Source organism: Onthophagus taurus, chromosome 6 (genome assembly GCF_036711975.1).
Source record: "Onthophagus taurus isolate NC chromosome 6, IU_Otau_3.0, whole genome shotgun sequence".
NCBI lineage: Eukaryota > Metazoa > Arthropoda > Insecta > Coleoptera > Scarabaeidae > Onthophagus > Onthophagus taurus.
This window is the reverse complement of record NC_091971.1, coordinates 15,096,583-15,112,437: the sequence shown is the minus strand read 5'-3', so window position 1 is coordinate 15,112,437 and position 15,855 is coordinate 15,096,583. Positions and strand designations below refer to the sequence as shown.

The following is a 15,855-nucleotide window of genomic DNA, read 5'->3' as shown; positions in this document are numbered from 1 at the left end:
AACAACTTTTATTACTAATTTATATATTAATTTATTTTTAAAATTAAAAAGAGTTAATAAAAAAAAAACAATGCGAAAATGATAAAAATCTCTTTATTTCGTAATAAATAAAAACGTTTTCACACTTTTAACCTTGACGAAAAATTTAGTAACATTTACGTGGTTAAAGAAGGAATTTTGAGTTGAGATTTTTTGCGTAGATATATCTAAAACCGCTTATCGATTTATTGAAACCGCAAGTGCACGTTAAGGACAAACAATATTTTGGGCCAAAAATAATCATGGAAAATCCACCGAGAGTGCTTTCAATCCAAAGTCACGTAGTTTCTGGTTATGTGGGAAATAAAAGTGCTACATTTCCATTGCAAGTAGGTAAACATATTGCTATTTTTAGCGTAAAAAAACATTAAAACGTAACAAGAAAAAAAAATCAATGAAGTGTCTCTGCGAAAGTAGAAAATGGCGGGATATTTGAATTCGGATTATTCTTTTAGTTACTTGGTTTCGATGTGGACGCGATTAATTCGGTTCAATTTTCTAATCATACTGGTTACAAACTTGTTAAAGGTCAAATATTAACCGATAAAGATTTAAGGGAGTTAATGGAAGGTTTGAATACAAATAATATTGATGAGTATACTCATCTTTTAACAGGATATGTTGGAGCTACCACTTTTTTAGAAGAAATAGCTAATATTTTGAAGTACTTAAAAGCTAAAAATAAAAACCTTAAATATGGTAAATATAATTTAATTCATAAATTTATTTGTTACACAATTTATTTCTTTAAGTATGTGATCCTGTGATGGGCGATAATGGTCAAATGTATGTCCCCAAAGAACTTTTACCAATTTACAAGAACACAATCATCCCACTTGCTGATATCCTTGTTCCAAATCAATTCGAAGTTGAACTATTAACCGATCGGAAGATAAAAACAATAACTGATGCTTGGGACGCCATCAATTTGCTTCATGACAAAGGTTGTGGAACTGTTGTTTTGTCTTCTACAGAATTAGGAGCTGAAGAAGGTGTTTTACTTGGTTTAGCCAGCACCGAAAAAGGTAAATATCTAAAACAAGAAAAATAAAACAATAATTAATATTTAATAATCATTATTTTAGGTACTAAAAGATACACAATTGAAATTCCAAAACTGCCATGTACGTTCACGGGATCAGGCGATTTATTCGCATCTGTATTTCTTGGATGGAGTTATAAAACGAATTATGACATCAAAACGAGTTTGGAAAAAACTATTGCGACTTTGCAAGCAGTTTTAAAAAGAACTGCAGGATATGTTGAAGGTATATTTAAAAAAAAACATGTAGGTGATTCATTTAATGAATTAAATATATTTCTAGTAAACGGTGCTACCCCAAGGAATTTAGAATTAAAATTGATACAAAGTAAAAATGATATTGAAAATCCTCAGGTGATTATTAATGCTAAGTGCCTTTAATACAGATAATAATAACAAATGTATCAATAATATTATATCACACTTAACTAACGTGAATGTCTTCCACTTAACAAAATATGCTTAGAACAAAATACTTAAAAATGTATTTTTTTTATTTTTAAAATGTTTTTTGTTAATTAAGTAAGTATATAAATAAATGTTATATATATATGACCTATATTCATTTATTTGGAATATATTTCAATGTTTTCTACACCCCCTTTCTTGGAATAATTATATTACTTAAATGGGGCAACTTATAATTATTGCCGCCATTAGGCCTGTTTGGTTGAATAGTTCTGTAGTTCAGAATTCTTGAGCCAAAATTCATTTTCATAATTTCTATCATTCACTGACGATGTTATAGGAAAACATTGTGCAGTGTATCAAGACTCAGTTCATTAAAAGCGTCATTAACAGAATGACTTCCTCAGCAGATATTTGAAGCAGCAGTTTGGTACTACAGCCCAAATGACTTTAAAAACAGGGATCTAGCACATTGGTGTTGAGAGTGTTAAGGTCCACTATGTTCGTAATGTTTTCACGAAGATCGCGACCAGTTCGTGCACCATTTCCAAGAATTTTTTTTAACTTCAAAGAATTTATTCCCAAACAAGAGATTTACTTAGGTCATTTGCCCACGGAGCTACTAAAAGAGAACTGATCGTTGACGCAAATTACAAACTAATTACTTTGAATCACTTCCTATGTCTGTGATTTATGGAAATTAATTTGTAGCTCGCATGTTGGGTAGCCTAGTGATTTTAGTTTCCAGTTCCAAGTGATCCAGCAAGATGAATGACCAACACTTAAACCCGAGTCCTTCCCGTCTGCACCCATGACTGAACTAAACAAACTACAGGTTTTGATCGCTGATGAAACCTAGTAGCTTCGTGTGTGGAGCCTGGTCACATTGAATGCATTGGCATCAAATTTCCACTGTTCACGTGATAAAGTCGAGAGAAAGATGAAAAATTCTGGAATGGAAACAGAGGACATCTATAGAGACACGTGCTTTTAAGGCCCTTTGTAATCCAATTTTAATGCAACCTCACCGCAACTCTTTATGTGGCGGAATTGTATTTTTGTAGTTAGTATCTTCTATTGAAATTTTTGGATCCGATTAAATTAAGTAAATATTCAAAATCTGTTCTGGATATACGACAAAAGTTTTCTAAATCCACTTCCATCTTCTATTCTTAAATCTGCTTTTTAGTTAGTACTACTGCAAAGCGTTGTATTTTGAAAAAGTCGTCTTTGCCAATAGCGACGACGTTGTTGCCGTTTAGATAGAGTACTAATAACAATAAAGGAAGCACAGGCAAGAATTTAATCCGTTTCGTCAAAACTTGACATTCTTTCATGAAATACAGAAACGAACTGGAACATTTTGACGAGCAAACATTTCGTAAACGTTTTTATGTATGTAGACGTTAACATCCAACTGTTCGCGATATATTCTTGAGTTCTGTACGAACATATGGTGTAACTGTGCTGAACTACACACCTTTAGAAGGTATCACATTTATGAGTGTATTATTGTGTCCTCAATATCAAATTTGATTTAGCTTTCTCCGATATAGAATACCGAGCGGCTACATCTTTTACTGGTCCATGTTTAAGTTTACCAATTACCCCTGCTTCTAGCAAACCATAGAACGCATTTGACGCGTTTCCTGCTTCACGTTACGCTTTGGAAACTTCTCAATGACTCATTTTGTATTGGTATTATAAATAACTACTCAAAAATTGAGCTGACGTTCTTAAACTTTTGACAACCTACAAATGTCAAATTTGACGTATGTAAGTTAAATGATAAATTTCTTATTTGTTTTCTCGCCTGTAACTTTGTAATATTTATATTTCCTTGTATTCTTTTCAGTAATTTCGCTTAAAGCTCTTTCTACGTGGAATTTCAAGCTAAAACCGCTGTGATGTGAATTATAGGTATTTTCAAGGTCATATATTTGGACTTTTTGATTTCCTTCTGTCATAAATTCTCGATATAGTGCTTCTACTTGGAGGACATTTCCAATTTGATTTTATGATTATAAAATTTTGTAGTTTTTCTTCTCACCAACCTATTCGTTTTTTAAAACGTTTCCAACTATGAGGTTTAAAGTAAACCGTTAAACTGAAATTTGCGGATATCGATATCATGTAGTGGTACTTAGTTATCTATGGCTGCTTTTTCTTGGTATGTTCCTTTTTTTCTCAATACTTTTCATCTATACTCTTTGTGACTGTGGTTAACTCTATGATCACATACGGAGCGACAGCCTAGTGTAGGAAAGCCCGACAGACTTCAGTTATCAGTAAACTTTCACGAATTGCATACCTATAGAGAAAGTGGCTAGAACTACCACTTACAGGTTTAAGCAATATGCTCAAAACTGCTCCGACATGTCCTACCAATGGGCTGCGGAAAACACTATAAGCACTGATATTGTGCTACCAATGCCGTCAGATGAGCTAGCACGAGAGAGCAGCGCTAAAGCGTTTGTAGGGCCAGAGCCAGCAGTTGATATACAGGGTGATTCGGGAGGAAGTGGAAAGATTTTAAGGACATGTCTAGGAAGCTAAAATAAGCAAAATAAGCCCATATGTTCAAATCCGATTTTCATTTGTTTCCGAGATAATTAGGTTTTTCTTTTTAAAAAGTTAATCAAGTTATGTTTGACAACGTTATCCTATATGATAATTTGAAACAAAATGTTAATTAAAGTGATAGTTGTAATTGTTACGAAATAATAAAAATGCCTCACATTTTCAGTCATAGAGAATATGCAGATATGGTGTTTGTTTATGGTTTTTGTAATGGTAATACTGTTCTTTCAGTAGAAGAGTATCGACGTCGTTTTCCGAATCGAAGAATTCCTAATAGGCAAGTGTTTCAAACTGTTTTTACACGTGCTGGCGAAAGTGGAATGTTCCCAAGTGCAAGCATTGTTTCTGAAAAACAGCAAGGGCTCAGTTTGGAACATGAAGAAAATATTCTGGATGTTGTAGAAAATAATGCAGGGATAAGTACAAGGCGCATGGCAATACAATTTGAAATTCCACAAACAATGGTTTGGAAAACATTAAAGCGGCAAGGCTTAAACGCTTTTCATTTGCAGAAAGTACAAAATCTCCAAGAAGGCGATTATCCATTAAGACTACAATTTTGTCAATGGATTCGTGAAAACAGAAGATTACTTAAATGCATATTATTTTCTGATGAAGCTCAATTTACTCGAGATGGAATTAACAATTACCATAATAATCATCGATGGTCGGACGAAAATCCCCATGCCACGCAAGAACACAATTTCCAACATCGGTTTAGTATTAATGTATGGTGCGGTATTCTAAATGATCAGTTGTTTGGTCCTTTTGTGTTGGATGGCCGTCTTACTGGGGAAGGTTATTTACATTTTTTGGAAGACCATTTAGAGGAAATATTGGACGATGTACCTTTGAATATTCGACAACGTATGATCTTCCAACATGATGGAGCACCCCCTCATTATTCAAATAATGTGAGGAATTTTCTAAATACGCATTTCGGCGATCGCTGGATTAGCAGAGGAGGCCCGCACCGTTGGCCACCGAGATCACCGGACCTCACTCCCCTAGATTTTTGTCTTTGGGGATGGATGAAGTCCTTAGTTTATGCTAGGAAAGTGGACACAAGGGATGCGCTACTAGATCGTATTCTTAATGCTGCGGCGTTCATTAGAGCGAATCATCGTTCACTGAAACTGGCTACCAGGTCCATTTATAAACGCGCAAATAAGTGTATCGAAGTGGGTGGTGGAGTTTTCGAAAATTTAATGTGAATTAATGCTACTTGTTTTTTTGGTTTGTTAGTTTAGTAATAAATTTTGCTTTAATTTTGAAATTATTATTGTTCAAAATATCTCAAACAAATGAAAATCGGATTTGAACATATGGGCTTATTTTGCTTATTTTAGCTTCCTAGACATGTCCTTAAAATCTTTCCATTTCCTCCCGAATCACCCTGTATAATTTGCGATGGCCAAACATAGGATTGGACTGTCGCCTACTATGGACCAGTTCTCCTGGAATGACACACAAAGAAATGCCACACAATTAATAAAGAATCTTTTATTTGAACCATTTTTCTTTAAAACCACAAATGGCGAAGTTATTGGCTATATTCCAGACATTTGACACATCCTGTATAATTTATGTAATGTAATATGTTAGCAGCGATGGATTCTTTCAAGAAATACATTAAGTTGAGTTTAGTAACATACATTAATAATTTTAGAGTGTATTTGAGATACTTGGCAGAACGTGGAACTAACTTTATTGCAATAAATTACATTTAATCTAACATTGGCAAGAAAATAATGACCTAGACATCTTCCACTAGTAGTAGTCAAAAGAACAAATTATTGTGATTCCGAAATCCCAAAAAAATCCAAATTAAACCCGCATAAAGTATAGACATAAGAATAATACCATAAACAGTACGTCGGAAAAGCCTGGTTATCAGAAACTTATAACCTTGATGGTTAATAGAACTACATTATAACTGATTGTAGAATCAGCTCAGAATCTAATTAACAGAATTATCATTTAAAAGAATCTTGTTAATTCTATTACATAACAAATAAAACAAAAGAAAAGATCACAATCACTCTGTATTTACACATGTAACATTTATATTTATACAATAAATAAAAAGTATGTATAAAAATATAATCACATCTCAATAAGTTATAAATTTTAAGTTAATTCTTATATTCTAATTAAGATACAATTCAATACTTTCTAAGAAATTGTTGGAAATACACACAAGAAGTATAAATTTCGTTAAAATCAAATAAAATTATAATAAACTTAAAAACAATTTCTTAGATTCCATATTTTGAGGTTATGTTTACTTAAAAAAGATTATTTTAACTAATTAATGAATTAAGTAATTATTAAATTCAGTCTATTGTTATAATAAAAAGTTGTGTATGGTGATATAGGAAAATAATATCACAAATAATATAGTTTTTTTTTAAATACTGAGCAAATACGTGTCGTTGAATCAATTTCAACTTCAAAGCTGCTTTAAAGGTTTTATTTTAAAATAAAACAATAACATTTATACCACATAAAATTGGTGACTCCTTTATTTAAACATTTAGAATTACAGTTCACAATTTTATTATAATTACAATTACTACATTTACTTACAGAAAGAGACGACTTAAACTAATAATAAAAAAATAAAACAACTTCAAAAAATGTAATTTAACTAAAATGTTCAATTATTTTAAAAAGAAAACCTTTAAAATAGCTTCTTTTTTTCTTAATTCTTAATTTTCTCTTAACAAAATTATTTATTCAATCATATTAATTAGCTACTTAATAGGAGTAGAAGAAAAACCGTTTTTTTTTTTCGTTTTATTTAACTTGTGCCAGACCTTTTCTTGATGACAAAATTACTGAGTGCTTGGGCTATCAGTTCCGCTGCCGCTGTTATTCGCGGATTCCCTAGCGGTTAACAAACGATCTCTTTTAGTGCTCTTCGACAAACTCGCTATTTCCTTCAATAACGTTTGTATCCGGTAATTCAACCCGTCCACTTTATTATCATGATCCTTTTCCAATAATTTGATCTTGTTCCGAAATTCCGTTTCAAATGTAAAATGTTTCGCCTTCAATTCAGTTATCTGTAAGAAAATCAAGCATTCGGACTTGAAACATAACTACATTTTATGTCTCGCCTTTAAAATAAAATAAAAACCAGCAAAAAAGAAGTAAAGAAAATTTTTACGAAACAAATTTTGTTCTCACCTGTTTATCTTTATTCAGTAATAAACCATCCTTTTGATTTAGTTGTTTCTGTAAACTTGCGATCTGTTCTTTGAGTTGAGTCATAGCAACCATGTGATCAGAACTATTGGGATCAACATCGGCTCGAATCAAACCAGGTCCCGTATTATTACGGGGTAGTTTTGCTGAGGGACCGTTGTCTGCGTCAGTTGGTGGCATTTTTGTCACGTCTATTCGTTGAGGTCGTTTACTGTGACTTCTTACTCTATAATCGGGAAAACTTTGTCGTGGCTTTGATTGAAGAAATCATTAAATTTAGATTTTCCAATCAAAATTAATATTTGAGAAGTGTTGGTATTAAAAAAAGTAGAGTTAAATTTTTTTTTGTGTGTAGTTTACTAATTAGTTAAGTGATATATATATCGGATATGTACTGAATGATAGATAGCTATTTTTAAGTATAATTTTATGCAAAGAATTTTCTAGCATTGTGCAAAATTAACCATTTCTTAAGCTAACAAAATGAAATTCATATTTGGTTTAAGAAGGAATGATGATGACTGCACCATGTTCAAAGAAATCATCTCCAACCAGCCAAATATAACGAGAAGGCTTTTTCTGAATGTGAGGAGAATTAACCCAAGAACAAAATGGTGGTAAAACAGAAAGTGAAAGAAAAGAAGAGGACTTGGAAGAGGTATTTATAAATGAAAAGAGAAGAAGAGCTACAAAAACGGGAGGAACAAAACAAAATAAGTAGTATGGGAAGACTTCGGAAAAGAAATAGAGGGAAAATTTAAAGACAACACAAACAATAAGAGTTCTGGACGACAATATCTAAGAGGAAAATATGGCAAAATTGTATGGTGAATAAATGATAAGCACGGAAATATGGTAACAGAGGAAAGCAAAATACTGGACACCTGGAGTAAATACTTATTACGAAGATAAGTCTAAGGCAGGAAGAATAAGACCCAAGAGGGGAAGTACAATACAAGAACCTCTGGAAATGGAGAAGGAATAAGCAATAACCATAAAACAACAAAATGGGAAAAGCGGCCGGAAAGAACGAAATCACCTACAAGATGGTCAAATACGGAGGGAGAAAGAAATGTGGAAATGGATTCAAAGAATATATCAGCAGGGGTGGGATGGAGAAGTCATATCTAAAGAAGAAGGAGGCCTGTCATCATATATCCAGAAGATATACTCGAGGATAATCGAGGCAAGGATCAGACGTTGCATAAATAAAGAACTACAGGAGGAAGAAGCGGCATTCCGGAAAATAGAAAAACGCAAGATCACATATACAAAATTAAAGCGGCAGCAGATAAAAGTTTAGAAGAAGCGTTCGGTAGTATACCAAAGAGTACCATTTGGAAAGCCCAATTGTCCAGCAAAGTTGATCAAAGTCACAACAACGTTGTACAACAGGAAGAATGGTGTCTAAAAGTTTCAATATGGAAAAGGAATCAAACAGAAACCTAAAACTGGAAGAAGTAAACCTCCACAGTCATGTGTATGAGGATGACAGACTATTACTGGCGGACAAAGTCAGGAAGTTACAAGTTGCAGTCAGCAAATGGATTATCAATAACTCGGAAACTATAAGAGTTAGAAATAAAGTAGCTTACAAGTCATGATCTCGTTTTTCGAGACACTGCTAATGCCGAAAACTTCAAAGCGCTATCGTCTTTTGTTTTTCCCCTAGAGGGCAAAATTGAAAATATCGTAAAACCAACAAGTGCAATTATCTTGGTTATTATTATAGGTGGAATATTATAACTAAGACATTATATGGACACTTTTTTACAGAGAATTCCATGACATAGTCAAAAAAAAATTTTCGGTTTTAGATTTTGAAATATGATGACAATTTTCGTTTTTTTAAATAGAAACAACCACTGATTATTCGCTTATTAAATTCGTTATTTTTTTCTGATTACAAAAATATAGGGTTTGACAGGTCTATTTCTTATTGTTTTAGATAAAGCTTTTTAGTGTTGTCAAAGAAATTAAATTTACAGTTTCCTGTAAATTATAAATAAAAAACATATTTCCGATATTTGAAACAAATTCACTTGTTGAACTATTTAGTTTATATTTGTTTTACACAAAAGTTGGAATAGATTGCATTATTTCACATTTTTTATTAATATTTAAAATTATTATTAAATGACTGAATAAATTATCGATAGATGGCGCTCATATACATTTTTTTTAAATTCAAATAAACATAGCAACATTTGTTTGTATTCAAAAATTTTCTGAAGTGTCAAATTAAAAATCCTGTTTTTTAAGATGGATTACGAAAATTACAAAAAGTTTAACATGATGTTAGAATGTTACATATTAGAAAATAAAGTAAATTTTATATAAATTTTTAGTAGAATAATTTTTAGTTATAGTATCGTAATTTACAGGAAACTGTAAATTTAATTTCTTTGACGACACTAAAAAAAAAGTTTATTTTTAGCTTTATTCTAAAACAATAAGAAATAGACCTATTTAACTACATATTTTTGTAATTAGAAAAAAATAACGAATTTAATAAGCGAATAATCAGTGGTTGTCATCATAACTCAAAATCTAAAACCGAATTTTTTGACTACGTCATCAAATTCTCTGTAAAAAGGTGTCCATATAATGTCTTAGTTATAATACTCCACGCACTTGCTTGTTTTAAGATATTTTCAATTTTAGCCTCTAGCTAGAAGAATAACAGAAGACGACAGCGCTTTGAGGTTTTTGGCATTAGCAGTTCCTCGAAAAACAAGATCATGACATGTAAGCTACTTTTTTTCTAACTCTTATAGTTTCCGAGATAGCTTATTCGGACATCGAATTTGAACCACCTGTACAAAGTGCGGGAATGAAAATAAACGCAAAAAAAGTAATATAATGCAACAAAGCAAACAAATCGATTTTCGAATAGATTAGAGGTAGTAAATCACTACGAATACCTGGAGGTAGTGATGAGCAATGACGTGACAATAGATCAAAAAATAAGAAATAGAACGACCAAAGCAACAAAAGTGTATTACCAGATTATCATAATATTGATAAATAAAAAAGAGTTGAGTAAAGAAACAAAGACACATCTGTACAAAGCAGCACATGTGCCAACATTTATAAATGGAGCGGAAACCAGGCTAATGCAGATAAGCACAAAAACAAAGTAACAGCTGCAGAATTGAGCTACCTAAACCGAATAATAGGCACGACCAGAAAAGATAATAGAGTCAGAAATACAACCACAAAAGAGGAACACGGGATAGATTTTTAGTGAAAACTATACAGTTGCAGTGGTACGTGAACTGTATGGATGATAAGAGGCTCACAAAGAAGATGAATGGTGACAAGAGAAGGAAAAGAGGGAGGGAGACCCAGAACGAAGTGGCTGGACAACATCTTGAAGGGGGTGGAACAATGAGGAAGTAAAGAGGATGGCGCTGAATAGGGAAGACTACCCAAAATGGTTCGAGGACCCGACGGCGTAACGTATAAGAGAAAATGTAAGAAGAAGTTAAACATTCTAACTGAAGACTATTATTTGATACATTTTCATTACTGTGAAGAGATAATATTTTTCTTGTATAAACAAGGAAAACATAAAGATCTATAAAACCACCATTTAAAAAAATACTAAACCATAAAATTATTTTATTTCATTTATCTCTTCAGGATAGCAAATTTGATCAGCTATGAAAAATAATTCTTTATCACGAACCCGATTAGATACGTATTAAGCAAATTGTATCATATCAATAAATACTGCTGAAGACAATTGATGGTTCACTTAATGAGTGAATTTCTATACCTTCTACAAGATTGAGTTTATATGCAGATACAAAAAATGATATATGTAGATCATTGCTGCCTTTGGAATTAAAAATAAGTATCAAAATTGAGAGACTTAAATCTAGAAATATACTATAGTGGCAAACAAAGCGGTGAAAACAGCACAGAAGAAAACGGTAGTCATAGAATAGTCACAATTAAAAATTTTACAGCCCCACTATGTTGTACTAGATAGAAGATCTTTGCTTTTTCCTTGTAACTCCACTATGTGTATAGATGTCATATAAAAGAAGTCAAAATGATTATTTTGTACAAATTTAACGTTATAATTCATGACAAAACGAAACTTTGTGAATTAGCAAACATTTTATAAAAAGAGCGCTTTCATTAAGCTGAATCATAATTGACAAGCGTCATGGTGCTATTGCAGATATGGAAATATTTAGTTTCAAGTGGTTGAAAAAAGAAGTTGGGGAACAAGTTAAAGATGAAAAGTGGACCATAACGTTGGTTCAACCGATTTTAAACTTGTTGACATTGGCACAGTACTGTTTGGAGTAGAAAAGTGACTAAACGGGAGAGAGTCTGCGATTTATTTTTCTGAAACAAAAACAAGCCAAACAACAATGTATGGGAAGAAAAAAGTCCTGGCTTCAACGCTTCCACCAATGACGATTAATTTGGATGGTTAGTACAAATGCTGCTGGTAACTTTTTAAACCCATTCTAAACTCAATTAATTCATGGTTCCGAAAAGCCAGTGATGAGCAACCCAATTTCAACTAATATTTGTTGAAGCTACAACAGTTTCCATTTAATGACATGGTTCTTGTCGACAATAATAAATTAAAAATTATTAATAAATTAATTAATAATTCATTTGCGCATTTGAATGGTGTCATAGGCTAAAATGATTAGATTTTTGTTTAATAGTTCTGGAGACAGTTCATTACTTTATTTTATTATTTGGAGAATCTCCCAAAAAAAAGGGTTGTATAGTTTGAAGAAAATACTCCGTACAATTTTTTAAGATGAAACGGAAACTACACCAGGAGAACGTTTGTGATATAATGAAAGATGTTAAAATATGATATCAAAATAATCTATCAATAAGAATTTCTATATATGACATTAATGAGTTTGATGACCCAGGGTCCCTATAAAATTTATCTTTTATTGTATTTAATTTCAATTAAATTTAATAATAATTATTCTGCATATATATAAAATCATGAAGTGAATTTCGTCAGTCTAAATAACAAAAATCAAACGTTAAATTGACACAAATTGATTTCAGAACATTATATATTATATCAAAATTCCCTGTAAATGTTGCCAACTTTACTACAACTTGACAGGTATTATAGAAAAAAAACATGAATTTTCAAACTTCAAAACACTAGGTAGGTACTTCTAACTTGATAAATGTTATTGTAAACGTCAGAATAACATTTCAAATGTATTGTCATTTGAGTATCAGTTTTAGATTTGAACCATTTTAAATTTTTAAATATCTTTTGTTAAGTTAGAACCACTTTGACGTTTAAAACGTCAACTCTCAATTTAAAAGTTTCATTTTTATACATGTTACGCCAAATGTCATATTTCAAATTGTAAATGTTAATCTGACGTTTAAGAAGTTAACATTTGAAGATTTTAACATTGAAGTATCAGTTTGAATTTTGAACCATTTTATCGTTTTAATTGTCATACATATTTCAGTAGGAAATGTCATTTTAACGTTTAAAATGTTATGTCAGGTTGCACTTTGTATTTTTTTGTATAATACCTGTCAAATTGTCGTAAAATTGGCAAGATTAACAGGGAATTTTGTTATATCATGTTTTCATATCAATTTGTGTCAAACTATTCAAGATAAATTTATTAGGGACCCTAGGCAATACCAACAGAAACCCTTAGAAATTTGACTTGAAATTTGATTTTATACTGTAGAAGTATTGGGATGCATAAAGTGTGTCATAAAGTTGTCATTTCAAGTTAGTGCTGTTCATTTGACGTTTAAAGTATTATTTTGACGTTTAATTATTTGAGGTTTGAACCATATTGGCGTTTTAAATGTCATTTGTAGTATTTCGACATTTGATATATGTCATGGATACATATGTATGACATTAATTCCAAGCAAATTCACATACAAATTATAAATACAGGTCGCTGATATGTATGGAAACGGTCGGTTATCTAATGAAGTAAAATAGCTAGCGAAAAATGTTAAGATACAAAAGATTTAGTGTTTTTTCAAATCTATCACAATAAAAACAAATTAAGTATACAGGATTAGTCAAAAAGTCATAAAATTCATGTAGCACATTAACTTAAACTTAAGCAATTTCCAGATATCAAACTTTTAAAAATTTACGAATTTATCTAATTAGTTCTGTAATTTATTTGCGCACAAATTATTTTTGTATTTTTGACATGTGTTATGTCATTGCGTTGCTATGGAAATGAGAAACTTTCAAAGGTAACTTGATGAACTATGAACATAATTGTCTAAATTATTTTTGTGTAATTTATAACCGATTTTCAAAGTTCAATATCTCGAAAACAGTTAAGTTTAGGTTTATAATGTGCAACATGAAGTTTGTTTACAATTTGAAGATGAACCGCAATATGGAATAATATACAGGATGTTCCATTAAAGAAACTTTATTTCGTCATAACTTTTTCACTGACCCTGTATACTTAATTTGTTTTTAATGTAAAAGATTTTAAAAAACACTAAAACTTTTGTATCTTAACATTCTTTGCTAGTTATCTTACTTTAGGAAATAAAAGACCGTTTCCATACATATTAGCGACCTGTATAGTATCGCAAGCGAAAATAAGACATTTCAAACGTCAAAATGGAAATTCAAACTGACAGTTCAACATGACATTTCAAGTGTCAAAATAATGTTTCTACCTTGGGAAATGACATTTTTATCTAAACTATGATATTGTAGCTGCCAAACGGTGCCATTAATTACATATACTGTTTTCTTTTCTATAATATTTGTCAAATTATTGTAGATATCACTTTTAAATATCAAGATTCCTTTCCAAAACAACATTAAATATAGGGCAAAATGATAAAATGCATAAAATTAAGAATCCTACAATAATTCCATTAGGATATACAGTATGACTCATTTAAAAGCGGGATACTCTCATAAAATGTGTATTTATTTTCCGATTTTGTCAATTTTTTTGGGTAAAACTTAGAAAAGCATGTTAGTGATGTTTTTACAAAAAGTCTGATTATACCACTGGATTAAGCACTCTTTGAAATGGGTTACTATTATTATTATCAAAATAATGAACGGTATTTGTAGACTCCTAGAGGAGTATTCAAGCCACACAAATTAGTCAAGCACCCTTTAAATATTCTCAATACAATGTAATACAGTGTTCTGAGATATCCTTAAAGGTTGCTTGAAAGAATGACTCTGAATACCACTCTAAATCAGTCCAAAAGTGAACAGGTAGAAAGATGTTTCCAATTAATATTAAAATGACAGTTCAAAGCATAAAATGACACAAAAAAAATTTTAACTCAAAAAGTAATACACTCTAAAACCTACGTTTTACTTTTGAAATTCAAAAATTAAAATAAAATCGGTTATTAAATCAGAATCTAAACCAAAAAGTCTTAATTCTCATTAGAAAGTAATTTTAATTTAATTTTTTTCTTTTTATATGGTAACTAAATGAATTAGTTTTAAAATCCCTTATTATTTAAACCTGGGTAGTTTCTATTAATATAAAAATACTGTTGCAACACTCACAATGTGTATAAAAACACATTCAACAAACTCACTTTCCATCTTTATGTTTGTTCTGTCGTAACTGCGACATTTTAATCATACGACGATCGGATTCACTCTGCTTAGTTTTGGCCAGGGCTCTCTTGAACGATAGGGTGCAGAGCCAGCACAATAACTTGCCATCGACCTAGAAGAAAGAAATCGTTGCAAGAAGGTTCAGTGGTGCTGAGATCTCCAGTTCTGCCATATAATTACCTTTTTGTCATCGTCGTGACGATCGAAGGCGCACTTCTGTTTACACTGTTCACAGTTGACGGGGGGTCCATACTTGATCTCCGAGTTAGTGCACCTCTGGCACTTGTTGCCTATGAATGCGGCTATAATATTACAATATTCGCAGGCGGTAGGTTTGCCGTGAGCCTTAACGTTTTGCTCGCACTTTTTACAAATAGTACTCGTGCTTCCTTTCGATGTCTGTTGAAATTCCGAACGACAATACGTGCACTTCACCATAGGGAATGCGCCCCTACATTCCTGAGCGGAAAAATCACACATAAAAGTGAGCGGGAAACGAAGTGAACTCGACAACGAAACATTTTCCGTACCGAAAAATAATTCAACGTACGAATTTATTATTAAATATATCTTTTAAAATTTTTATGACGTGACGTACATGACAGACGATCTAACGACGTCTAACCTTACTTACAATCTACTAAAAAAACGGACTTACTTTACACAATTGCTGGCCGGCCGATAATTCCTCGAATGGATGTCTGGAAAAGCATTTAGAACACGCGAACAATGGAGCACTCATTACCGATTTTTTATTAACTTTATACAATGAAATACACGAACAAAATGACCCGAAAATATTTGACACTTGTGAAAGGTACAATTTCTAACCCGTAAACATGGCAGATCAAATAATACCAACATAAATTGATAAAAAAATAAAAACCACCATAAAAGACATTAACAAAATTTAAATAAATAAATGTAATTATCAAATAGTTTAATAAGAAAACATAACTAAATCATACAATTT

The 15,855-nt window shown here is 31.6% G+C and overlaps 2 protein-coding genes across 2 annotated transcripts; one reads left to right on the top strand and one right to left on the bottom strand.

Moving 5' to 3' along the window:
• The first annotated feature begins 145 nt into the window (after positions 1–145).
• On the top strand, positions 146–1,636 carry LOC111414723 (pyridoxal kinase). Its single transcript, XM_023046156.2, has 5 exons — positions 146–368; positions 495–738; positions 792–1,064; positions 1,125–1,307; positions 1,365–1,636. Exons 1-5 carry the CDS (start codon positions 282–284, stop codon positions 1,460–1,462), a joined length of 885 nt encoding a protein of 294 aa, XP_022901924.1. The 5' UTR covers positions 146–281; the 3' UTR covers positions 1,463–1,636.
• On the bottom strand, positions 735–15,725 carry LOC111414722 (protein FAM76A). The gene is made up of 6 exons (XM_023046153.2): positions 15,541–15,725; positions 15,063–15,341; positions 14,861–14,994; positions 7,262–7,505; positions 2,970–7,137; positions 735–1,072 (listed from the first exon to the last, which is right to left on the bottom strand). The coding sequence occupies exons 1-5, from the start codon at positions 15,622–15,624 to the stop codon at positions 6,907–6,909; spliced, it is 972 nt and encodes a 323-aa protein (XP_022901921.1). The 5' UTR covers positions 15,625–15,725; the 3' UTR covers positions 735–1,072; positions 2,970–6,906.
• Positions 15,726–15,855: the final 130 nt, after the last annotated feature.